General features: G+C 34.4%; 1 protein-coding gene across 10 annotated transcripts in view; it reads left to right on the plus strand.

Moving 5' to 3' along the window:
• PPP1R12A (protein phosphatase 1 regulatory subunit 12A) overlaps positions 1–26,356 on the plus strand; it is a 144,444-nt gene extending 118,088 nt beyond the window's left edge. For 3 of the 10 annotated variants that reach the window (XM_054506904.2, XM_054506903.2, XM_045872909.3), the window contains 8 exons: positions 5,647–5,712; positions 10,636–10,652; positions 11,729–11,864; positions 13,959–14,063; positions 18,845–18,892; positions 21,533–21,583; positions 22,463–22,632; positions 24,170–26,356. In XM_054506904.2, the coding sequence (XP_054362879.1) occupies positions 5,647–5,712; positions 10,636–10,652; positions 11,729–11,864; positions 13,959–14,063; positions 18,845–18,892; positions 21,533–21,583; positions 22,463–22,597 (558 nt within the window). In that variant the 3' untranslated portion in view covers positions 22,598–22,632; positions 24,170–26,356. Of the gene's footprint in view, positions 1–5,646; positions 5,713–10,635; positions 10,653–11,728; positions 11,865–13,958; positions 14,064–18,844; positions 18,893–20,782; positions 20,814–21,532; positions 21,584–22,462; positions 22,633–24,169 lie in introns of those variants that run through there. The other 7 variants (XM_054506906.2, XM_045872912.3, XM_045872914.3 and 4 more) reach the window with 5 other exon arrangements.
• Positions 26,357–26,984: the final 628 nt, after the last annotated feature.

Raw genomic sequence — 26,984 nt, forward strand, 5'->3', positions numbered from 1 at the left:
CTGGCCTTATAGAATGAATTTGGAAGCATTCCTTCCTCTTCTGTTTTTTGGAAAATTTGAGAAAGATAGGTATTAGTTCTGTAAATATTTGGTAGAACTCACTTGTAAAGCCATCTGATTCTGGACTTCACTCTTTGCTGGGCATTTTTTGAATACTGATTCAATTTCATTACTAGTAATCAGTCTGTTCAGATTTTGTTTTCTCCCTGATTTAATCTTAGAAGATTATATGTTTCTAGAAATTTATCCATTTTTTCTAATTTGTTGGCATGTCATTGTTTTTTATAGTCTCTTATAATTCTTTGTACTCCTGTGGTGTCCATTGTAACTTCTTTCATTTTTTATTTTATTTATTTCAGTTCTCTTTTTTTCTTGGGGAAGCTGGCTAAAGGTTTGTCAATTTTGTTTCTTCTTTCAAAGAACCAGCTCTTAGTTTCATTGATCTTTTTTATTGCTTTTTAGTCTATATTTCATTTATTTCTGCTCTGATCTTTATTATTTCCTTTTTCCTGCTAACTTTGGGCTTTGTTATTTTTCTAATTCCTTTAGGTATAAGGTTAGATTGTTTGAGATTTTTCTTGTTTCTTGAGGTAAGCCTGTATCGCTATAAACTTCCCTTTTAAGACCATATGTATAATTGATTTTGTTTTTTAACAAATACTTTTGTTTTTTAACCTTCATATACTAGCCAGTGAAATTTTTTCCTTTTATAATTTTCTTATTTCTAGTTATGGCCTTCTCTTCCACTTATAGAAGTCTCTAACATTTCTTGTAAGGCTGGTTTAGTGGTGATGAAGTCCTTTAACTTTTTTATCTGGGAAACTCTTTCTCTCTCCTTCAATTCTTAATGATAACCTTTCTAAGTAATCTTGGTTGTAGTTTTTTTCCAGAAGATTGTAGGTTTTTTCCATGACAGCCTTATGTCACACCACTCTCTTCTGGCCTGCAAAGTTTCTGCTGAAAAATAAGCTAAGCCTTGTAGGGTTTCCCTTGTACATAACTAGTTGATTTTAAGATTCTCTTTAATTTTTGACATTTTGATTAATATGTATCTTGGTGTGGACCTCCTTGGATTCCTCTTGTTTGGGGATCTGTGCGCTTCCTGGATTTGGATGTCTGTTCCCTTCCTCAGGTTAGGGAAGTTTTCAGTTATTATTTCTTAAAATAAGTTCTCTGCCTCTCTCTCTCTTCTCCTTCTGGGACCCCTATAATGTTAATGTTAATATACTTGATGTTGTCCCAGAGGTCCCTTAACCTGTTCTCATTTTTTAGTTTTTTTTTCTTTTTGTTGTTCACCCTCGATGCTTTCCACTAACCCTGTCTTCCAGATTGCAGATTCATTGTTTTGCATTCTCTAATCTGCTGTTGACTCTAGTGTATCTTTCATTTCAGTTTCTGTATTCTTCGGCTCTGATTGGTTCTTCTGTTTTCTTTGTTGAAGTTCACCTTTAGTTCATCCATTCTTCTCTCAAGTCTGGTGAACATCTTTATGACCATGACTTTGAACCCTGTATCAGGTATATTGGTTATTTCCATTTCGTTCTTTTTCTGAGGTTTTGTCTTATTCTTTCATTTGGAACATAGTCCTCTGTTTCCTCATTTTTTCCTACTCTTTCTATTTTGTTTCTCTGTATTAAGTAGGTCAGCCATGTCTCCTGGTCTTGAAAGTAGTGGCCTTGTGTAGAAAGGGTTTTGTGGTGCCCTGTGACACAACCCTTCCCCCCACCCTATCAACAGAACCAGGCACTCCAGGGGTGTCCCCTGTGTGAGCTTTGTGTACCTTCCTCTTGTAACTAGGCCATGATCTGGGGGCACTGGTGGGTGGCTGGCCCTCAGCCCCACTGGCTGCAGTGACCAGCTGCGACTACTGCGGCTACACTGATGGGCAGTGCTGGCCCCCAGTGCAGCTGACTGAGAAGCCTGGCTGTAGCTGCTGTGGGTAGGCTAGTGAGTGGGACTACTCCCCAGGATAGGAGTAGCTTTGAAAGTGGTCCAGTCCCCACCAGGGCTGCCTGCTAGGTGTGATGGGGCAGTAATCATTGCCTGGGGCACCAGTTCTGACCAAGGCTGCCCGCCAGGTGTTACAAAGCAGGAGCCACTTTGAAGGGGTGCCTGCCAGTGTGAGTGGATTGCGCAGGGAGCATCCACAGGGAGAGCTGGGGTGGGGTGAGCAGTTCTAGGAAGGTAGATAGAGGGTGTCAGAACTGGCGCCTGTGTCTGGCCAACTAGGCAGAAGGGGGTTGGAAATGATGCTAGCTAGTACCTCCTTTCCCAGAGAAAGCTCCTACAGCACCTCAAGCACGTACCCTAAAATTAGTAAGTAAATCTTCATGTCTAACCCAGCTGCTTTTCAAACTACTGCTTCTGTGCAGGGTCCCGAACCAAATGACATAGTACAATGGCCCTTTGAAAGTGGAGTGTCCATTTCCTATAGCCTTCTGGCTCTTCCAGAGTTAAGCCCCACTGATTTTCAAAGTTCCTGGAGTTAAGCCTTGCTTATTTTCAAAGCAGAATGTTATGGAGATTCATCTTCCCCATGCAGGTCCCCAGGGTAGGGGTTGCCCAATGTGAGGCATGATTCCCCTTGCTCCTTGAGGAGGAGTTCTGTACCTGTGATATACCTCTCATTTGTGGGTTGCCATGTGGGAGGTTTGGTACCCAACTGCTTTTCTGCCCCTCCTACCCTTTCTCCATGGGGCTTCTGTATGTTTTTTAGCAATGGAAGATCTGTTCTGCTAATTTTCAGGTTGTTTTCAGAGTAAGTTACATTATATGTAGCTGTTGCCTCAGTGTGTCCATGGAAGGAGATGAACTCAGGATCCTCATACTTCACTATCTACCTAGAACTCCTTAAGATGCTCTACATTCCATTTTCATGAATGTGATTATATAATATACATAACCGATGTTTGATCGAAGCAGTGCTTTGGCTTGTCAAATTATAACAATTTAATCATACAAAATTTTATTTTTTTTCTTATCCCTGTTTGTATATATATCTACCTAACATTGCTATTCATATACAGGAGAAAGAAAAACTATAGCATAGCACAGTTAACATGAAATTTATGCTGTTTCAATAGAACATAGAAATATAGAAGGACAAACATAATCTGTTTGAGTTTTTTCAGCCTCTTGGGTGTTTTTTTTTCCATTTTTCTTTTAATTTTTAATATAGAAGATTCCAACGTACAAAAGTAACAGAGAAGTATAATGACCCTGCTCCAGATATCCATTGTTTAAGCTAAATCCCTACCGTCTCCCCAACTCCCATATTATTTGAAGAAAATCTACAGAATATCATTTCATCTAAAAATTTTAGTATGTATTTTTAAGAGGAAAGGATTCCTTTTTAAAAATTACTAGAATTGGGGGGCACCTGGGTGACTCAGTTGGTTAAGCGACTGCCTTCGGCTCAGGTCATGATCCTGGAGTCCCGCATCGGGCTCCCTGCTCGGCAGGGAGTCTGCTTCTCCCTCTGACCCTCCCCCCCCTCATGTGCTCTCTGTCTCTCTCATTCTCTCTGTCTCAAATAAATAAATAAAACCTTAAAAAAAAAAAAATTACTAGAATTGGGGCGCCTGGGTGGCTCAGTCATTAAGCGTCTGCCTTCGGCTCAGGTCATGATCCCAGGGTCCTGGGATCGAGCCCCGCATCAGGCTCCCTGATCGGCGTGCTTCTCCCTCTCCTGCTCCCCCTCTTGTGTTCCCTCTCTCGCTGTCTCTCTGTCAAATAAATTTTAAAAATCTTAAAAAAAAAAAAAATTACTAGAATTGTATTTTTTAAGTAATAAGTAGTCACAATATGTGTTACCATACAACAAATGATCACAATACCGTGATCACATTTACTGTTAACTAAGTTAACAGTAATCCTTCATATTTAATATCCAGTCAGTTTTAATGTCCATTTGATTCATATATGCGATAAGTGGTTTGTTGTACTTTTATACTTTGCTGGTTTGGTTGGAATGCAGTAGGGACTATGTGTTATGATTCATTATATCTTTAAAGCCTCTTTTAATCAGTTTCTCCCTCTCATTTTTTTCCTTACAATTATTTTTGAATGAACTGGGTTATCATACTCCAGAAGTGTTGTTTAACACATTCATGTGGTTTTTTATATTTCCTATAAATTGGTAGCTGCCATTTTACCAATTGGTAACTATCAGGTAGAGAACTGATCCCATTCTGGTTCAGAAATTCTTTTGGCAAGGTATGTTTGTTCATCAAGAAGTATATGATATCTGGTTGATTTTAATTGATTGCTCATTTACATTTTAATAACAGTAAAATAAAATCTCACAGTCTTAGTTAGCATCCTAACATAGTAACACTTTCTTGTTACTTAAAATTATATTTTTAATAATTTGTATGTATTAGGAGGTTCATAGTCAAAGCTGTTTTTATTATATAGTATTTATTTTTCCTGAGTTTTATTCAGACCAGCTTTCCTTTCAGAACTTCACTTTCTGGAATACCCTTAACTTGCACTGCAAGGATTCTTCCAGGGATTCATATTGGCAGTACTCATCTTTTTAACTTGACCCTGCCTTGAACTGTGTTCTAATTAGCCACCAGAGCACAGGTCTTCTTTCCCCATCTTAGCCACATTTGAACCCATATCAGACAACATACAAAAAGAACCAAGAGCTCTGTCAAAGAAAGGGTGTTATGTAGTTAAGCAGCTTTTTAATCTCTTGTGTTAGTAGGCTCCCCCCCCTTTTTTTTATTACTACTTTTAGGACCTCTGAACTTCCCCACTTTTTAAACTTCCAGTTTCTATGTTTTCCCATGAAACTGCAGTTTTTAAAACGATCATTTCATGATGTGGAATTCATATTTTTATATTAACATGTATATTAATAAATAAAACTAGGAACAGCACCACTGATTTCACGTGATTTCTATTTAGTGTGCTGTAAGCTCCCAAGAAATTTCCGGATGTTGATAAACTACCTAAATATAATAGGACTTTTGCATAAATCTTGCCAAGCTTATAGAACCCAACTTTTCTTACATAATATAATGAATTTCCTATTTTTGCTGCCCCATTATAGTTGAGTGTCTAAATAGTACCTTTTAAACTATTAAAGTACATGCAGTATCATTACAGTATAAAATGTAATACCTTCTTCTGCTAAGCTCCAGTTTCCTCATCCCCACTGTGAATATGTTTCCTAAATCATGTTTTTAGGTAGATGGTCTTTTTCCACCATGTATATTAAGCTACTTAGATTGTGTCATGCAGACAAAATAAGGTTTCCTCAAAATAGGGTAGAAAAATTCCCACTTAAAAATCAGTTTTCCTTTTGATTTATTTCCTGGTAGGTTTTTCTCAAGGGTCGTTTTAAATTAGAAAAGCCCCGGGGCGCCTGGATGGCTCAGTTGGTTAAGCGACGGACTCTTGATTTCCACTTAGGTCATGATCTCAAGGTCATGAGATTGAGCCCCACAGAGTCTGCTTGAGATTCTCTCTGCCTCTCCCCTCCCCCGCCCCATGTACCCCCTCCATCGCTTGCTCACACGCGCTCTCTCTCAGATAAATAAATTTTTTTAAAAATGTAGAAAAGCCCTAAAATATTTAAGTATCAAGTGTTTGAAATTTATTTTTACTTTTCTAAAGTAAATTGACAATCTATTTTAGAGCGATGAAAATGAGCAAGAACAACAATCAGATACAGAAGAAGGATCCAATAAGAAAGAAACTCAGGTAAAAAGCATTTTTTGTGTTTAGAAGTATTCATATTTTTTAAGAATTACTGTTTGCTTGTGTTTGAATTTATTCATGCAATACAGTTACTGCACACTGTACCTGCATGCTGAGGGTAGACTTGGTGTCTCTCTGGGATCAGGGGTAAATGGACTAGAAGGGACACAAAGAGTATTTCAGAGGCAATGGAAATATTCTGGATCTTGATTATAGTGGTGATATTCTGGATATATACAGCTGTCAAACTTATCAAACTGTATACTCTAAGTGGCTGGTTTATTATATGTAAATTAATCTTCAAAACTGAAAAGAAAAAACAAAAGTATCTAAGGGATATCAAGAAGTAGTGGAAGGCAAAGTTACCTTCTAGAGAAGACAGTAGGTCTTTTTAACTTTCTTTACATTTGTTTAGAAATTTAGTGCTCTAAAGAACTTTCATATTATCACAACTGATTGTACCAAACAGTCTTCTCCAAAAGGGAGAAGATTACTCAATAGTAATAAAGAAACTAAGGCAAGTTTTAATGACTTAAAAGGTTACATAACTAGCAAATGCTGAAAGTTTCTTACCACTTTTTCCCCCTCTATTCCCTATTGTTTGGCTGTGGAGAAAGCTGACATGCTTTAAAGAGCTCTATTCACATAGGGGTAGAGCTGTATAATACGAGTTAGTTCTAATCTTCTAAGCTTAGCAGTATCTAACCTGAAATGGCATTCTGTCATATCATCTTTATTTTTGACATGGAGTTCCTAAAGAGAGCTATTGAAATGCTTTTCAGTCAGCAAGGATCTACGATAATATGAAGTGACCAGAAGTTGGTTACCTGTGCTATGTGACTATGGAGGTTACTTTTAGGGCCAAGTTATCTATTTTGTCCGGAAAGGTACTTTTATTTTATAATTAGGTACCCAGACAGATACTGAAGAATTAATTACTTGCAAGAGTAAATTATTTGCAGGGTAAAGTTTTACCACTTTTAGACCTTTTGCCTCTCAATTGTCCGCACTCCCCCAGTTCCCCTATGTCTCGTGTTTATTATATTCTGTAAACCTGCCCATTGTCTTCCTTTCCCAGTGTTACCCTATGAATTCCCATCTTTCAAGGGAAAAATAATAGGTAAACGAAAGGAAATGGGTTAGTAAACCATCCCCAGTTGGCACTTCTCACTGCCTTATCACATTGACCTCACCCATCAAGCTGGGATAGAAGGGAAAAGATTTTCTGACTTCAAAGTTGTGACCTTGAAGCATACTGATACTTGTGTTTAAGTTTTACTGTTAAAATTATACATGAGATACATTAACATTGAGTAGAAATTGTTTCTAAGAAACATTTTCTTAGTTCCAAACAATTTAAGTAGGTTTTGTTCATTTTAAATAGGGGGTTATTTAGCTCTTGATTTTGTGCTAGCATTCAATTACAAGTAACAGAAAACCCAGCTGAAACCAAATTAAACGAAGAGAATTTATTATGCTCCAGTTGTATTGCACAACCCTCTATGTCAGCTTCATCCTGAAGCAGGTTTACCTTAGGTGTCTGGGATTAATAATCGGCTTCGGCCAGACAACGTCCACCACTAGGATATTGCAGCCATTTTGCTACTAATGTGGGCTATATACCATCTCACCTAAACCAAATGACTGGTACACCATGAGGAAAAGGAAGAGTGGAGGTTAACACACTAACACAGTGTCTTCTACAATAAACAAGAAAAATGTTTCTAGCCATTAAGTATGCCACTCTTTTAAAAACTTGTAGCAGGAGCCCTTTTTTGTGTAAAAGTATTAGCAGCAAAATTCTTCTGTGCATTTCCTGAAATAAATAATGTCATCATCACCTCAAAAGTGTGTTTGATAATAGAACACCTGAATCCAAGTTAACCACATTAAAAACTGGCATGGGGTCATACACTTTTTTGCTTCAAAGTAAATTGTATAGTGTCAAAAAGTTCCTACAAATTCTGAATTGCATGTGAAGCTCAAGCTGTCTACCTTCAGGATATCAATTAAAAGAAATTAAATTTTATCACAGAAAATTATATATTATTAGAATCATATATTATTATAACATTCATTATTTCTAAAAATGGTGCTTCTGTTGCTTTGGTTATTGTGATTTGCTTTCATTAAGTTATTGGATAATAAAACTTTTACCATGCAGAGGATACTAGTAATAAATCAAGAATTTAAGTATGACACCAAGGCAAGAAAAAGAAAAGATTAACAGATTTGATTATTTAAACGTAGAAAACTAAAATATGACAGAAACAGTACCCTTCTTAAAGTTGAGACACATTTGCTGAGTTAAAAGTGAATAGTCTTAGCCGTCTTTTATAACATTTAAAAGATTGGTATTTATACTATGAAAAGACTCAAGGAAAAGGAAGTAGAGACAGAATACAAAATTCATAAATTTTACAAAAGAAATATAAATGGTCAGGAAGCTTGAAAATGCATTTAATCTCATTAATAAACCAAAGACATGACAGTTAATATAAAAAGTGAAATTGGCAAAGGCTAATGATGCTCAGATTTGGTATGATCACTATTGACATAGTATTTTTATATAAGATTTTGGGACTGTAATAAATTCATCCTTTATGGAGATTAACAGTAGAAATCAAATTCATACATGGGTATGTATACAAAAAAGGTAAGAGTTATCTAGAGGATTGGAGGCAGGGGAGTTATAGAGGAACTTTTTATGCTGTGGTACTTTTAGATGAGCTTATAGTACTGAAATTAAGTGTATTTTTACTTTGGAAAAATAATTTTAAAACACAGGGAGCAAGAACATTGCTATATGAAATAAGGACATATGCTAAATGAAATAAGCTGGTCACAAAATAGACATAGTGTATGATTCCACTTACGTGAGGTATCTAAACTATTCAAACTCTTAGAAAGTAGAATTGTGGTTTCCAAGGGCTGGGGGTAGAAGAATATGGGGAGTTGTTCAATGGGTATAAAGTTTGTTTTGCAAGATGAAAACATTCTAGAGATGTGTTGCATAACAATGTGAATATAGTTAACACTATTGAGCTATACTCCTAAAAGTAGTTTAGATGGTAACTTTTATGTCATGTGTTTTTTATTACAATCTTAAAAATGTAAAAAATACATGATTTTTTTAATTTGTTATGTGTTTTTGTTTTTAGTTTTTTATTTTATTATGTTATGTTAGTCACCATATAATACATCATTAGTTTTTGATGTAGTGATCCACGATTCATTGTTTTCACATAACACCCATTGCTCCATGTAGTACGTTAGTACCATGATTTTTAAAGACAAAGAAATGGAATTTGAGTGATTTCTGTGACTGCTTGGAGTTTTTATTTTTTCTTAAATTTAAATTAGTGAACCAGAGTACAAACTATGAGGTGAATGGCGATCTTTTCATTTGATATGCACACATTTTATTTCATACTTGGATATTTTTCTGAATTTGAATAGATCTCTTAGGTTTTTTTATTGTGTTTTTTTTTGAGATATAATTGACATATAATATTGTATTAGTTTCAGGTGTTCAACATAGTGACTCATTATTTGTATATATTGAAAAATTATCACCACAGTAAGTCTAGTTAACATCCATTCCCACATTTACTTTTTTTCTCTTGTGATAAGAACTTTCAAAGTCTATTAGCAATGTATGAATTTGAATCTCTTGAAAGTTGAAATTTAACTTCAGAATTGTTAATTGTTATAAAACTAATGAACAAATCAATGAAATAAAGCATTACATCAAAAAAAATAGGAAGCAAGTGCAAAATTAAAATTGGTTTTGCAAAGGAAATTTAAATAGACTTTAGTAAGGCATTTTTAGTCCAAATTAGACTTAATCCCAAAGGAATCCAATAATTTTACAGTGCATTCAAAGATAAATGTAATGGAAAAATACAAATACCTACTTCAGAAACTTAAACCATTTCTGAATAGTTGCCTTACAGAGAAGTGTAGTTTGAGCAAGAGCTTCAATAGAAAGGGAAAGAGCTAAAGATGACCACCAAAAAACAAAAATACTTTGTCCCCAACTAAGATTCTTTTACCCTATTAATCATTTCACCATTTAGATAAGAAGAGTTATGAAACATTGATAAAGTATACCACTTGCTTGAGAAAATTAAGTCTCCATTTGCTAAACTTTGATGGAATTTATAGCTGGGTTTCTAGAAAGTAAATTTTAAACAAAATTATGTGTATATTATTGTACATAAAATACCTTAGGTATTCATTTGTTTGCCTCTCGTGTTACTGTCTCAAAAACAGAAAAATAAGAAAAATAGTTGCTTTGGGATGTCACGTAGTAAACTTGACATTTCTTAATATAAATAAACCTATTACTTTCTCCTGAGTAGGTAGAAGTAATAGATTTTTGTCCTAGTCTTCTTTTTTTTTCTTCTAATTAAAAATATTGGGGTGCCTGGGTGGCTCAGTTGGTTAAGCGACTGCCTTCAGCTCAGGTCATGATCCTGGAGTCCCGGGATCGAGTCCCACATCGGGCTCCCTGCTCGGCAGGGAGTCTGCTTCTCCCTCTGACCCTCCTCCCTCTCATGCTCTCTGTCTCTCATTCTCTCTCTCGCAAATAAATAAAATCTTAAAAAAAAAAAAAAATTTAATATAAATAAATAAATAAAATAAAAAATAAAAATATTGTATGGTGGTATTTGTAGGAATTCATAAAAGATGACCATAAATTGCCAAATGTAATTATATGGTTATTGTGCATGAAAAATGTGTGATGACTCTATTCTAGAACTTCTTTCTAAGAACACTCACATTAAAGTTAAAACGTATATATAGTAAATAGATAAGTTACTTTAATAGTGTGAAAACTGTATAAATGTTAAATTTACTTCATCAATCAAGGTACTTTAATGAGAGTATAAAAATATAATATGCCTCTGATTTTCTTTCTAGACGGATTCCATATCTAGGTATGTTTTACATTTTTACTAACTTTTTCTTATTTTTATTCTGTGTTGCTTAGATATTTATAGATTTTGTAAGTTAGAATTATTTGAGTAATAAAAATCTGTAGATGTTTAGATGACTTAATAACTCTTACCAGCTTTCTTTGTCAAAGCCTTTACTTCTAGTTCAGTAGTCATAGTAAGTCACTATAAAAAAGAAAATTTTTGTTAAATCCTTACAACAGTGATAACTTTTTAAATTTTCCTAAGCTTCCTAAATTACTTCACTGTTAACTATGTCATTATTAACAGCAGGGGCTGGTGAAACCCACCAGAAATTTATTTGATTAGGTATTCTGAATCTTCTCTCTGATCCCTGCTTTAGATAAAAACAATGAAGACACTAAAAATTGTCATCTATCTCAAAATTATTCACCTTTTAGAGAACCTCCACAGTGTCCTTAAGTCTAATCTCCATTGCATTTCTCTCACTCATAATAGTTAACTAAAACCTTGTAAAACTAAGAACAAATTTTTATGTACTGATGATTCTTTTGAATTGAAATGTAGAGACAATAGCATTTATCAGGAAAAGGTAACCTGAATTAATAATGAGATAATAAGAAAATTCTCATGTACAAATGAGATAGGTTCTTTCTGTTTAGGGCAGACCTATTATCTATCACTTTGGATAGAGGAGTTTATCAAATCTCAGATGTTACTAATTTTTAAACAATTACATGCCACTTAAAGGAAAACTGCTACCAATTAAACTATAATATACCATCAGTTATAAGCCATGTTCTGATTTCAGAGATTTTAAAATGTAGAAAAAGTATACAGTCTAAAATTGTTGAAATAATTTATCACGATGTGAAACCAGTTCTGACTTTTTAGATATATTGAATCTCTCCTCAAATAATAGAAATTAATAGTATTATAAATAACTTTCCATTTATTATCACAGATACAGATGATAATAGATGAAAGAGAATATTACCTACTATTTGGAATATCAAGTTAAAATGTACTAGGATGCATGTTAATGGGAGCCGTAAAAACCTATAATAAAGATTTTTACTTTAACTCATCTTTTAAAGATATGAAACCAGTTCCACATCAGCTGGTGATCGGTATGATTCCTTGCTGGGTCGCTCTGGATCATACAGTTACTTAGAAGAAAGAAAACCTTACAGTAGCAGGCTAGAAAAGGACGACTCAACTGACTTTAAAAAGGTACTTGGATTATTCAACTACATTTCATTAAAAATAATCTTTTGTCTTAATATATTTATGTTTGGATATTATTCCTAGAAACTCAGAATGAAATCAGTATCTTGAAATAACTTACTTTAATTTTCAGTTTGGGGCACTAAATGGTAGGGAGAATATAAATAGCTGTTTGGGGTTTTTTGGTTTTTTTTAAAGATTTAATTTATTTGTCAGAGAGACAGCGAGAGAGGGAACACAAGCAGAGGGAGTGGGAGAGGGAGAAGCAGGCTTCCTGCCGAGCAAGGAGCCGGATGCGGGACTCAATCCCAGGATCCTGGAATCAGGACCCGAGCCAAAGGCAGACACTTAACCGACTATGCCACCCAGGCATCCCTAGCTGTTTGTTTTTTAAAGGGAAGAGACTTTATTTCACACTTAAGTGTCTCAGGCCAGTACTGTGATACTGTGATTGCGCTGAAAAGAGGCATGGGAGCCCGAGGGGGGGGGGGCGAGGCGGGGGTGGTGTGCGCATGTACTCTCACACAAGCATGCACACATACTTTACCTATTTGTCACTAAGAGGCAGCCAGAGAACAGAGCTTTTCCTAGGTAACTAAAAAACTTGTGATAGTGTAAGTGCTATTATGTCTTAAGGATGGAAGTATTTAAGAAGTAAGTCCTGGAAACTCAACAGTCTAGGATTATGACTCGTAATTCTTAATATTATGAGCTTAGAATAAACCTGATGAAGTTTGTTCGGGAAAAAGAAGGCTTGTGATATTTGTACATGTTTCCCCAGGTAGTTGGCAGCTATTTGAATTTTCTTACAAGCCAGGTCAGCAAAAGAAGGAAGGTGGGGGATCAGTTTACATTATGTATAAGATTGTCATTCATTCGGTAAAGAACTGAACACTAAACTGTCCTAAGTAGTGAGCTTCTACTCATAGGCAGTAGAGTTGGAGATAACTGTCCTTGTTCTTGTGGACATCTTCCATGTAGTAGCAGAGACCGACATGATCATACAGTCATATTAATGTATAATTTAAAACTTGAAACAATTATCTGAAGTAAAGAATGCATTTCATAAGAGTGTATAACAAAGGAAAGTGACAGGGCCTAAAGATAGATTTCCTAAAGAAGTGAAGCTTCAGAGGCGAATCATAGAAGGACAATTAGTTAACTGGCAAAATGGGAGAAAAAAGTTTTCTGGATGGAATGAGATATAAAGACGTAGACGTGGTGGCAGAAAGGCATGGGATGCATTGAAGTGATTAAATCTTCAGTATAGCTAGTAGGGCAGAAGGGATGGTCGTGTGAGGTTACACTTAGATGTAGAGGCCAGGGCCAGACTGTGCAGTGCTTCACAGACTATCTTAAGGGTATCTTTGTACTGAGAACACTGGGAAGCTATTCGGGGTTTCTGATGTCCGGGCTAATGGAGTGGTTGGCATATGAAATTGAGATTGTCATTTTAGAAGAAGTTAACTCTTGCTGCTATGTATAGGACAAATTGGAGGTCAGGAAAACAATTCTAATACTGGAATAGTCTAGATAAGAGATGATTTTAAGCATCTATACTCGTAGTAGGAGAGATGGGGGAGAAAGAAGTAGTAGATTCAAATGTTATGAAAGTATTCAAGAAATCGTTCACTTTCCTTCAAATTTTAGTAAAAGCAGTACAATTATAATGATAAATACAACTGATGCTCCATGTCAGTGCCAGGAATTCAAGGGAGAATGATAGGCAGGAAAGCTCACAGACCCCAGATGAAGATCACAGTGGCTCCTCAGCTCTAGCTATAGTTACTCTGTGTGGTTCCTCTTTATCATATAACTGAAGATTTGTTAATGGAAATAGAAAAGTTAGATTTTTCAGTGAATTCTTAAATTTTAAATACTGGAACTAATGTGTTAAAGAGTTTACATGGGACAAATACCTGCATAACCAAAAATTTTTGCCTTGCAACCATAAAGCATTAAAATATTTTTAATGTATCCTTTAATGGTTCATATGTTATATTAATCTTTCTGTTTTAATATTGCAAGGTAATCAGTGGGAAATCTTAAAATATTAAGAGAGCAGAAAAGTAATTTGTTGTTCTACCCTAATTTTTATAGCTTTATGAACAGATTCTAGCTGAAAATGAAAAGCTAAAAGCACAGCTACATGATACAAATATGGAACTGACCGATCTTAAATTACAATTGGAAAAGGCCACCCAGGTTTGTACCTTTTTCTCTGTTACCCTGAAAGTAATGGTTTTGATTTATTCTGTCTAAAAATTAGATTGAAATATTCTCAGGTGTTTCTTTGAAACATAAGTTTGGTTACTGATAATAGCTTATTACTAAGAAGGAATCAAAATAATACATAACTTCCATTTACTTCTTTCTAGAATAAATTAAAAACATAGAAGTAAAACCTTATAATGGAAAGTTGAAGTATTTTTAAGCCAAAAATACCTATGTTGTGATACATAAAGGGCTTAAATGCTTATTTCCAGCATACCAAATGTAGCAAGGTATTAAAAGCATCTGTACAGAATCTTCTTAAAGCCATTAAAAATTTTATAATTTATAATCATTTTTATTCATTATAAATGTTTCCTGTTTGTTCCCAAAATTAATTTGATATACTAAAGCTAGAAGATAGCTTGTCATTAACTCTTTTTACTTACCTTCTATGCAACAGCCTACAGGAGACTGTTTTAGACAAGAAAATTGGGATAGCCAAACAAAATTCACAACCATATACATATGATCTAGGCTATGTATGATCTAGGAATTGTTTCCCAAGCTTTTTCCATGGAATACTAATTGTGGGAGATAGTAATAGGCACATTCCTTGCTCATTCTCCACCTGTCCCCCTTCAAAGAAAAGAGTTTTGTGACCCAAGTATTTCATGGGAAATAAACTATATTACATCTTGGAGATTTTACAGGATACTATTCAGGTGTTAAAAGGCTCTAAGCAGTCTTGTAATTTTTAAGAAAACAAACTTGTTTAATTTTAACATGAGACTTTATAGTATAAACACATTTCTGCAGTTCAGCTTTTGGAATCCAGTTTGAAATCACTCATCTAGAAATGACATCTCTGGTTCCATAAATGAGACCATACTTTCTTTGGCCATTCTTTTACATTCATCTTTTTTATAATCTTTTAATTCTCTATGTTGAACTTACACTTGTTAGCAGGTCCCCTTTTTGTCCTTGTTAACCACTATTACATTGTGAAGCAGTTGTCTGTGCACAATGGAGGCTTTGTTAAAATTCCAGGAGTTAAAGCTAAAAAAAGAAGAAGATAGCAGGAGGGGAAGAATGGAGCGGGGGAAATCGGAGGGGGAGACGAACCATGAGAGATGATGGACTCTGAAAAACAAACTGAGGGTTCTAGAGGGGAGGGGGATGGGAGGATGGGTTAGCCTGGTGATGGGTATTAAAGAGGGCACATTCTGCATGGAGCACTGGGTGTTATACACAAACAATGAATCATGGAACACTACATCAAAAACTAATGATGTAATGTATGGTGATTAACAACAATAAAAAATTTTTTAAAAAAAGAAGGCTCTGCAGATTCCATCAGTTGATGAGGGTTTACTATAAAGATACACAGAGAAGTAAGTCAGAACAAGAACACGTTTCATAGTGAGGTGTCATAAAAACTTGGAACATCATTCAAGTTACAACTTGCTGGGGTAACTTAGACTTCATGATAAACTGGAAAGTCATCATTCTTTGGGTTGTATTAGTAGCTTCATGAGCCTCCTCACACAAAAATACCATCACTGGTTTTCTGAAAATAACTCTAGCTCGAGAGATTTGATCATAATGTTTTCTAAATAAAAATGTCCACTGCTTTAAAAAAAAAAAGTCCACTGCTTCCTACTGCTGTGTCCTGTCATTACGGTGAGTCAGCTAATCCATGTTTTTACTGCTTACTACCTTCTCTGTTTCTCTGTTCTTCTGCCTACCCTGTTGTCGTTTAATTCTTCCTAGATGTGTCTCATTCAAAGTCTGCAAGAGAGGGGATCTGATAGAATTAGCCAGTTTTTATCAGCATGGAGCAGTCCTGTTAGTGACTATTTCATAGGACACTGGACAACCCAGAGCAAGTTGCCTTTGGGTCATGTACCAATTTCTGATCCTTTGGATTGTGGCCAGAAAAACAAGTTACTATTAACTGCCTTAGCAGACATTCTGAGTACCATGCCCAGTATACTGAATGAATAATGGGAAGGGTAATTCAGAGTATAAGATATTGGTAAATATTCAGAGTTAATATCTTAGTTGGAAAAACTATAAATGTTTTTAAAATTTAAGGGTACATGTAAAAGCAAAACTGATAAGCATTAAACTTTTTGTTCAATTTTAGAGTATTTATCCTGAGCATTTAAGTCTACCAAGAATCATTCCACCTGATTTTTATTTTCTTTTTGGGGCATTACTCCCATAACTATTCATGGGTATACATAGTGGCGGCAGTTTGACAGTAGCATGGAGTTTTATCCAACTATCATCCTGTTAATAGTGTGTTTAATAATAATTGGCCAAGGGACTTAGAATTCTTTTTTTTTTTTTTTTTTTAAGATTTTATTTATTTGACAGAGAGAGACGCAGAGGGAGTGGGAGAGGGAGAAGCAGACTTCCTGCTGAGCAGGGAGCCCGATGTGGGGCTTGATCCCAGGATCCTGGGATCATGACCTGAGCCGAAGGCAGACGGTTAACAACTGAGCCACCCAGGTGCCCTGTGACTCTAGAATCCCTGAATCCTGCCTTCATCCAGCCACCCTCCTTCCTGTATGTAGTCTCCAATGGAGGGAAATAGGCTGATTTACCAGAAACCAGTTTGATGAATAATATTTTGTCAAATGTCAATTCACTAGATTCACTAATAATGATTTTTTAGCAGCTTTAACTAGAACATTAACCAAAAATATTAACTCAACTTGATTTTTTAACCTAAGAAATGAGCAGATGAATCATAAAATTGCTAAATGTTCCTATATGAAGAAAAATCCTCAAAAAATGCTAGTTTTCCATCTAAAATTTTATTGACTTATATGTAATGTCATTGTTTCAGCTGTTTCTGAATTCTTTTGGGTGCTTTTGAATGTCATTTTTAAATTTTTCAGTCTTTTTTTTCCCCCCCAAGTAATCTCTACACCCAGCATGGGGCTCAAACTCATGACCCTGTGATCAAGAGTCCCGTGCTGTTCTGATGGAGCCACCAAGGCACCCCTACATTTTTCAGTCTTTATTTAAAGCGGTTTTAGGATTCATTTGCACATCTTCAAGAGGCATATTAGCCTTTGTTCTGCATTTTTAGCAGTTAAATATAAATTTAAATTTAAAAACATCAAAAAGAAATCAGAATTAGCTGGAAAGTCTCATCATACTTGAAATTCTGAATTTGATTTGTAACAATAAGTAATTAAAATACGCCGACTTTTATTTTTCCAGAAAGAGCACAAAAGCATAAAACCATTTAAAACAACAGAGAAAAGGAAGGACACCTGGCCATGATTAGATCTTTACATTTTATATACCATAACCATAAAAAAGAAATTGTGAAAAGAAGATCAAAAAGTAATTTAGGTTACAGGCCTTGATGAGACTAAAGTATGAATGCTGAAATGGTTGGCAGAACAGAAAATTACATAAAGAAACGTTTAGGGCACCTGACTGGCTCAGTTAGTAGAGCACAACTATTGTTCTTGGGGTTGTAGGTTCGAGCTCCATGTTGGGTGTAGAGATTACTTAAAAATAAAATTTAAAAAGAAAAAAAAACAATGAAATATATTTGTAAGTATATCTTGTGGTTAATAGTCATAAAAGAGCATTCTTGTTAAAGTTGTGAAAAAACATTTTTGGTAAATTGGTAAAATAGATTATTCAGCAAATTCACTTTTGAGAAATGAGTCATTTGATGGTTTTTATAGCAAACTGACCAGGAATCCTGAGGAAGATACATGTACAGAAGTTAGTGTAAGAACTAGGATACCACTTGTTTTTTGTTTTTAAGATTTTGTTTATTTACTGGAGAGGGAGAAAGAGAGAGTGTGTATAAGTGGGAGGAAGAGCAGAGAGAGAAGAAGACTCCCTGCTGAGCAAGGAGCCCAACTCAGGGCTGGATCCCAGGACCCTGAGATCATGACCTGAGCAAAAGTCAGACACTCAACCAACTGAGCTACCCAGGCACACCTAGGATACCCCTTGTTTTTAACTGGGCCTTTACTCAGGATCCATATGCAGAACTCTCAGGTATTAGTTATAACATGTGGCTTAAAACCACAAGGGTCCTTTCCATCTCCCAAATCTCAGGATTTTTTCAACTTTGAGTTGATAGCATAGTATAGGAAGCAGGAAAAATGAGAGCCCTAAGCTCACCAGGAGAAGAAAAGCTATATAGCTAGGATTTCTTATAAGTGACAGGGGGTGTGAACTTTCTTACCAATTTTGGAGCATGGATGATTGGAAAAGAAAACTCTAGATAGAGAGTGAGCAATACGAAGCTGTGAGAGACAACAGAATTTAGGCCAGTTTACTGGCTTGGCTGCATGGATACTCACTCATCCTAGTCCCAACTACCTTTCAGTCAAGGTCCTAGAATCTGGCCATTCAGATTAGCCACTCCTCCTAGTGGTGTGTGAGAGAGAGCTTGAGCATCGGAGAGGAAACTCTAGGGTGTTTTTGGTTTTGTTCCACAGTACTCACCCATCCTTAGCCCATACTATAACTGTGTAAAGACCTGAGGAAAAGTGATGGGTAGACCATGAGAGCTGTGGAAACCATTCTACTTCTAAGTATTCCTTTAACTCTAAATTTATATTGTTTTAATAGAAAATTGTTTTCTCTTTTCTTTATTTATGCCTGTGTATTACTCCAACTGAATGTTGTGATTTATTTGAACACCACTAGAGGAGTTACTATGGTCCTCCTTCACCCCCCCACCTTTTATTGCACTTAATATCCCTTTTATATTTCTTACTTTGTTACAGAGACAAGAAAGGTTTGCTGATAGGTCACTATTAGAAATGGAAAAAAGGGTAAGTATCCATTTTATTAATTAATCATTTTCCCCCTTTATTGTTTTACATAAGCAATAGTAGGGGTTTTTTTTCTTTTAGTTTTATTTTTATGAATGGTAGTTTTTGTTAGTGTAGATTAATACTGATTTAATCATGAATGTTTTCTGGCTTAGCTTCTTTATACAGTTCTATGGGATCTCTCTAGATGTGAAATTACCTTACCTCTCTAGATATTAAGACTTAATTTACCATGTTACTCTTTTAACAGATTAAAAAAATCTTTGCCTTGATTCTGAAATGTACCCATTGTGGTAGTGAATCTGATGTTTTTGAAATGCCATTTATCTCTTTGGTTTTCTGTGGTGGTATACTTAAAACATTTTGATCATGTATACATTTAGTTTAATTCTTTGGAAAATTTAAATCCATTCTTAAAGTTTGTAAAGATTCTAAGAACATCAAATTCTCAAATTTCTTTTAAAGTTAATGATAAGTATTTGAATTTAAATACTTAACATTTTTAATTAGTATATATATATATTTTTAAGATTTTTATTTATTTATTGAGAGAGAGAGAGAGAATGATAGAGAGAGAGCATGAGAGGGAGGAGGGTCAGAGGGAGAAGCAGACTCCCTGCTGAGCAGGGAGCCCGATGCAGGACTCGATCCTGGGACTCCAAGATCATGACCTGAGCTGAAGGCAGTCGCTTAACCAACTGAGCCACCCAGGCGCCCCTAAATAGTATATTTTAAACAAAAATTTGATTACTAGAGAAGCCTTTTGCCCTTTTATGTCTTTCTATAATTTTTTATTTGGCAATGATATATTCACTTGTATTTCTCCATTTATTATTGTTATTGCTCAGAGGTCTGGCAGTGGCCATAGGAAGAATTCTGCAAGTTTAGTCTGAGCAGTTGAGAATTTATCGATGATCAAAAGTTAAAGGAAAAGAGTGTCTGTTAGTCCAAGTGAGCAGTGGCTAGACCTGCAAGGTCTTAGCTGGAGGAGAAAGCACATCCTGGGTAGCTAGGTCAAAGAATAAATAATCAGGAGCAGTTAATAAAACATTTTCTTCCATCCCATTACAAAAATAGCCAATTTACCTTTTTTACGAAAAAAAAAAGAGTGTCCTTTTTTATCTAGGCTTGTGCACACATAGTACACATGTTCATACTCTGACATTCTCACCTGACCTCCTTTGTCTGCCTATCAAATGCAAATAAATTACAAAGTAGCTAATTTACTTTCAATTTAACAGATATTAGTAATCATAGTATTGATAATAACTGCTAACATTTATTCAGTACTATAATGTACCAGGCAGGCACTGGGCTAAGCATTTTACATGTATTTTCTCTTAACCATATTTTCTGATGTTGGTAAGTTTGTCAAACAGAAGAAATTGCCTACAACCTTATAGATGCTGCTTTGGTGACAAGACAGTTTGGTAGAGTGTTCTTGTCTTGCCTTATCAGAAAGTAGTTAAAATCTTGAAGGTACCTAACAAAATTGAGGATGATGACGGCAGTAGGAAATACACTGTTTATGAGATTTCACCAAGTTATGAGGATCAAATATGACGCTATATATCCTAGTGTTTTGGGAAGTGCAGTGGTTTTTATGAATTAGTCATGGCTGTATTATTAACTAGGAGAAAGTTCTGTTCGTAGAAGATAACATTTTTGTCTATATAATAGTTTTTAAACAAGCTATTAATAGAATAACACGGTACTTAAAAGACTATGAGTAGGATTCCATCTACTTTTTACATCACATAATCTAAAAACATTAACATTTACAGTAAATGTACTGCTTTACTAAATATCAACATTAATTATTAATCTGGGAAAGAATGTCTTGGAAATTCATAGTGATTAAACTAAATTTAAATGGTTTGTATCTGAAAGGTGACCGGCAAGAGTCAGTATCTTCTGGGCGGTATGACCTAACAACCAAAGTTTTACAGCACATTAATTACCGCTGCTTGCTTTTTGCGTAACACCTTAGAATGCTGATTATTTATAAGGGAGGATAAACTGTACACTGCAGTAATGTATGTTGCCTTTGCCTGTCACTCTTCAAAAGGAGGTACTTTAAAGCATACTTTAAAGAAGCATGCAGTTGCTTCTTCGTTAGATTCACTGCATTAATGCTGCACACAGTATCAACCTAAGTCCAAAGCTGTAAGTCAGTTGTATAAATGTTGGCTAGCAAACATTATAGGTGGAGGAGATGGACTTCTCTTCGATCCTTTTGAAATTTAGGCATGTTTGCTGCTTGCGTTTCTGCTTCTGTCACTGTAGAATAATTGCATCTATGTGTGTTTTTTTTTTCTTTTCTATATAATCCTCAGTCTTGAATATTGGTTTATTCCTCAGTTTTATGTGAACTAAAAAAACAGTTTGAACATGTTATGTAGCATCTTACTAGAAAGTCAAAGCTTTGAAGAAAGAGCTTATAGAAATTAATAAAAATCATAATCTTCATATTTACTTCTCAAAATTTAGAAAGCTCTTTACACATCACTGGCATCACATCTTTTTCCACACTGCTCCTGATTTGATTTTTGACTCTAAAGTATCACTCTCTCACAGTTTAGAAGAAAATTAAGAATATAATAATTACGTGATTAATATTGGTACCTTAAATTGATCTAGGAACGAAGAGCTCTAGAAAGAAGAATATCTGAAATGGAAGAAGAGCTCAAAGTAAGTAAACCATGCTTCTACTTATGAGAGATGGTGCTGCTAATTAACTCAAGCGTTACAGTACTCTTATAGATAACTATGTTTATGTTAATTGTTCTCAATACTGATTATGTAATTTGTGAGTTATCTGTATCTTGTGCTTCTCTTCCTTCCTAAATCCAGGTTTTATGTGAGCTAGAAGAACATTTACAATTCAAATCATTTTGTTGATTAGTTTTTTTGGCTTTTTTGATGTTCAGGTATAGAAAAAATCAGACAATAATAACCATAAGATTTGGGATTTATTATTTATTCTTCACATTTCACATACTCTGTTTCTTGGAGAGTAAATGGTGGAGGGGGTAGCAATACAAAAATATTTTCCTTTGAAAATAAAGGACATTACAGTAGTGGACGAGCAGAGCTATGTTTTATTGAAGTCTGAATTACCTGTAGAAGTATCTGTTTGTTTTGAATGTTGGAAGGAACTCTCTTGCTAGGGGAAAAAAATAGCATAGTTAATGGATTACCTTTTATTGTGTTATCTTGCATAAAATATGTTTATCACATTACGAATTAATGAACTGATACATAGGAAAATGTGCCCATAAAATTAGAATTTCAAGATTTAATTATTACTGAATTTGGTTCCTTATTAAAACATTTTTGAATGGCTTTGGAGACAAAGTTTTTGGATTTTGTTATGTATTTTGTTTGATATGGAATTTTAGGACTACACTATTTACTTTTGCAAATTTCATGGAATGAATATCCTTATAGTCAAGACTCTTAATTTTTTCTTCTTATATTCGTTATCTGTGATTCTTTGTGTTTTTATTGTACTCTTTTCGATTTTCTTATTTTTTTATATTTTATTTCTTTATGTTCTAATTCCTGCAGAACCTGCACCAAATAAAGCAAATTCAAACTCTGAGAGAGTTAAATGAGCGACTGCTGACTGAGAATAGGGCCTTGACAAGAGTGGTAGCCAAGCGCTCAGGGTTCTGTAGGCACCTGCAGTCTGTGAACCTATAATTTATAGTTTCATCATTTCTTCTTGGTAGAGCCAGGCAGGTGTTTTTGTATTAGTAAGCGTGTCTTAAGCTCACTTGTACAAATTAATGCCATTGTGTCTGAAGCTTATCATATAACTGTTAATTATGCATGGCTTCTCAGAATGTTAGAAAGTGTCACTAATTGTATATTCTGGCTGATAAACTACAATAAATTTAGGAAATGATTTAGAGATTTAAAGACTTGTCTGCACCTTTGCAAAGCTTGTGCACATTTTTGGCTCTACAAATATTTTAGGGATTAAATATTTAAATACAATTTTAAAATTCTTTGCTAGAAAGAAAATGGAACATAAGCAGTATAAAATATTTTACATATAATTAATATGTTGAAGCTGAAGATTAAGCATGCTTTATTTTTCAAAATAATACCATTTTCAATCAGAACCACTTTAGTTAATACAGTTCTTTATAGTACTATAAGTAATATAGTACTTTAGTAAATAGTTCTTTATTACAGAGGTATCCTAATACATAAACTTAAGATTACTGTATTTTATATCCATACATTGTGAACACAAGAATTGATTGGTTCCACATAAAGTTAAACTCTTCATAAAGCTTTTGCTTTATGTAATTTTGCCAAGTAGAAGTTTTACTTTTATCTAATTTTACAACCTACTACATTTTGATAGCTGAGAAACGATATTGGAAAGATATTTTAAGTATCTTGGAAAGCATGTTTTAACATCCAAAATATAAGCTCTCCCACTTCTAGCAAACAAATCTGGCAGAGCACATCTGATTTAATTCATTCTTGGAAAATGCAGTTTACTGATAACATTTCTACCCCCTCCTTCAGTTTGTCTGTAAAACAAAAAATAGATTTGCTTTGAGGATGTGAGGGTGTGTTTTTCTGTTTGCTCCAAATACTGGTGATTTTTTCAGTGCTTAGATATTTTCATAAACACAGACTGACTACTTTGGCTTATAAATTATTTTATACTGTTCTAATAATAGTAATAATTATTATAATTTAATGAGCCACCTATCTTAGATCATACATTGTACTACATGCTTAAACTTGGTACTACAGATGAATCCTTTAAGGAATTTTAATAATTTAGAACAAGTCTAACTTCCTCAAAACTTTGCTAAATAGGCTGGTTTCCTTGTGGAGTAATAGTAAGTACTATGGTTTGAGGTCTGATGTAAATAAAGTAAAAGGCCTCGGTTTAGGTGCTGACAGGAAGTCTTAAAGGAACTCCCTTTGAGAGCCCATCCTAACAAAAACAGGCTTCATTTTTTTGGCTGCTCTAATATGGTGTGCTTGTGAGTCATAAATAGCAAGTGATTTAGTACATTCCAGTTGATAACTTTGGGAGAATAAACTTTTAATTCCATCGTTTATTAAACTAATTAGCTTCACAAATCAAGTTTTTTCTTTCTTTCATATACGTTTTAGCCACTAGAAATTTATACAACTGACAAAGCTTGTTCATGTGTCTTGTGGTGAAAACATAAAATTTATTAAGAGTAACATTGTATCTTCTTATTAAAGTAAAACTTTTTTCTTTTATTTTTCCCCTCACAGATGTTACCAGACCTAAAAGCAGACAACCAGAGGCTAAAGGATGAAAATGGGGCCTTGATTAGAGTTATAAGCAAACTTTCCAAATAAAAAGCAGCAAATAATGGAATTGCACATATTAGCAACCCAGTGGACCATAACTGACAGTCACTGGAAGCCTGGGAAGAATCCTTGGAGACTGTCATTTTTGGATATCCTGCCAAATGCCCTCTTATCTAGGAATTTTGTTTTGTTTAATTTTCTGGTTTTGTTTTTTTTTTTCTTGTATCAAGACCATTGTTTCATGTTAATGCAGCTGCTGAGAAGATTTTTTTTTTTAATGACTGAGAAAACTTGTTTACAGCTCCAGCATATAAGGAAAGTGTTCAAGGCCAGATATGCCTCAGATACTTAACCAGTAAGCCTTAGTTGTACATAAATACTTTTGTGTCAACAAAAACTTTCAGCTCTCACAGAAGACAGTTATTCAACATTTTTTGATGTGCCACAGTTTCCAGTTTTTCGATATTTAATTTTTTGCTTTACATCTAAGTTTGGGTTTGTATTTTTTTCCTTCTAACTCTTCATGTGGCAGACTCTTCTATGTTTTCACAGCTTTCTCATTTACAGAAAAGAACACTTGTTCTTCTGATATCATTGCTATGTATTAGGCTAATGCTGTGTTGTCTTCCACCTGGAACTGAATTGCTTGGTGGAACATTTGCTTTCACTGTTTGTGCAATATGCATTTATTTCTTATATGAATGCTTTAAAGTCAATTGAGATTAGGTTCTTTTAAGTCCTATTTTCTGCCTTCATTGGTCACTTTTTTGTTTTTGTTTGTTTTTTATTATTGTAGTATAAGATGTTAGATTCTGTAATCTTCACGTTCATTTTAGCAGGTACTGAGTGATGCTGTATATATAAATAAATGTATTGTTTTGATTTTTAGACCACCACATGGTATGCTTGACTATTTCCTTATTTCAAATGTCTGTTAATGCAAAGTAGGCTACTCCATAATAGTGTTAAAACAAAATTTGCTAACAATGTGATATAAAGACTTTAAAAGTAACACATTATATGGAGCCCTATCTTTACAAAAGTTTTCTACTGTAAAGTGCTTTTACTTTTATTTCCAGTTTTCATTTGATAGTATTCAGCCACAATTAAAGTTGCATAAGATAATTGCTTCACATTTCACATACCTATATTTATCTGAGTGCTGTCTAAAACTGTTGTGCTAGCCAAAGTAATGCTATGAAATCATTTGCAGACTTAACCCGTGAGTTAATGTAAAATGCACTGTTATTGCCATGTGAAGAGGCATTGACTTTGATACCACCATCATGTTCAGACCATTTTATACATTTCAGTGGCCTTTTTAAAAAAAGAAAAGAAAAAAAAAAAAGCAAAATCAAGTACATAGTGAAGATGGCTTTTATTTGGACAAATAGCTTTTATATTTTCATCAAACCATGCAAAAAAATACTACATATTTCTGGCACATAACTGTCTCCTTAACCACTGAACAGTTCAGCCATTTGAATAAATTGTACATCATAAAGCTTATAGTAGCTAATTGTATTATTGATTGTATTGTATACTATATTAAATGTGAATTTGTACCCCTTCATTTTAAAAGGTCATTGTGTTCTACTGCCTATTTTAGATTACTTTGGGGCTGGGAAAGGGTGTTTTGGTAAGCAGGATTTTAAGTCCTCTCTCTCTTGATTGGTTTTATGAAGATATAAGGTTATGCTCTTACTACCAAGCTCAGGATTCTTGATTTTTAAAGGTACAAGGATAGTTATGGGAATTTTATTTTTGGTTATATTTGAACTGTATGAATGGTGGGTCTGAATATAGAGAATTTCCATGGTCTTATGTGGACGTAAAATATACAGATAATTGATCAGTTTGAGTGACCGCAACACGTTCTGGTTGCACAACAGTTAGGCATGCTAAGGATTATATTTGTGAAGTTTGGATGCCTGTGAAGAATGATTAAATACATGTTTCTAATATTTTAGTGTTTTGTATTTAGGTTATTTATTCTTTGTATCTAAAACTGAACAGCTACTGTGCTATTATATTGGTTTTATTGGTAGTATTGAGCAGACCTTGTTTCTGCATGAAACTAGTTGCAAAACCCACTATTTTGGAAATAAAAATGTATTTTGACATATACAAATAAAATGAATAAAACTATTTTAAATGTGTGACCTTTTACTGAAGACATTTAAATTTTGTTCTGAGATATTTAAATTCTGCATGGGTATTTTTTCACTAATTGCTTTACTTGGATTCCAATTTGAATAATTTCTGAAATTGTAATATTGTGATAATTTGCACAACATTGTACATGCACATCTGTAAATGCAATCTTAATTGCCATATTTATGCAATCTGTGTACCAATTTGGACAAATGTTTATATATTTTACATAAAGCTGTCTGTATGCAGAATCTGAGAACTAGTTTTTTTATGATAATAAGTGGGTAAAAAATAATAACTGAGTCTCAAGATAGTAGCTTTGTAGCACAAGATTTCATTTACATAAACATTTTGTGGTTTCTAAATTAAACCTGTGCTTTTTTCTTAGCTGCAAACATGGGTTTGGGAATACATACAAAGATAATATTCCATTGAAATGTAAAATATTAGATCATTCCTCAACCTAGGTTTGTCCAAAGTTCAGCCCCCCCATCTACTTACACATCTGTAACTATATAACTCTCATAGGAGGCACTTTCAGTTTGGGAACTTTGGTAGAGGACTTGTAGTAAGCCTATGTTTAAATACAACAAGAATTGAATTCTAGTTCCAGTACTTTACC

The sequence above is a fragment of the Mirounga angustirostris genome, unplaced genomic scaffold (genome assembly GCF_029215605.1).
Source record: "Mirounga angustirostris isolate CCGP_5_RB_7025 unplaced genomic scaffold, mMirAng1.0.hap1 SCAF_5, whole genome shotgun sequence".
Taxonomy (NCBI): Eukaryota; Metazoa; Chordata; class Mammalia; order Carnivora; family Phocidae; genus Mirounga; species Mirounga angustirostris.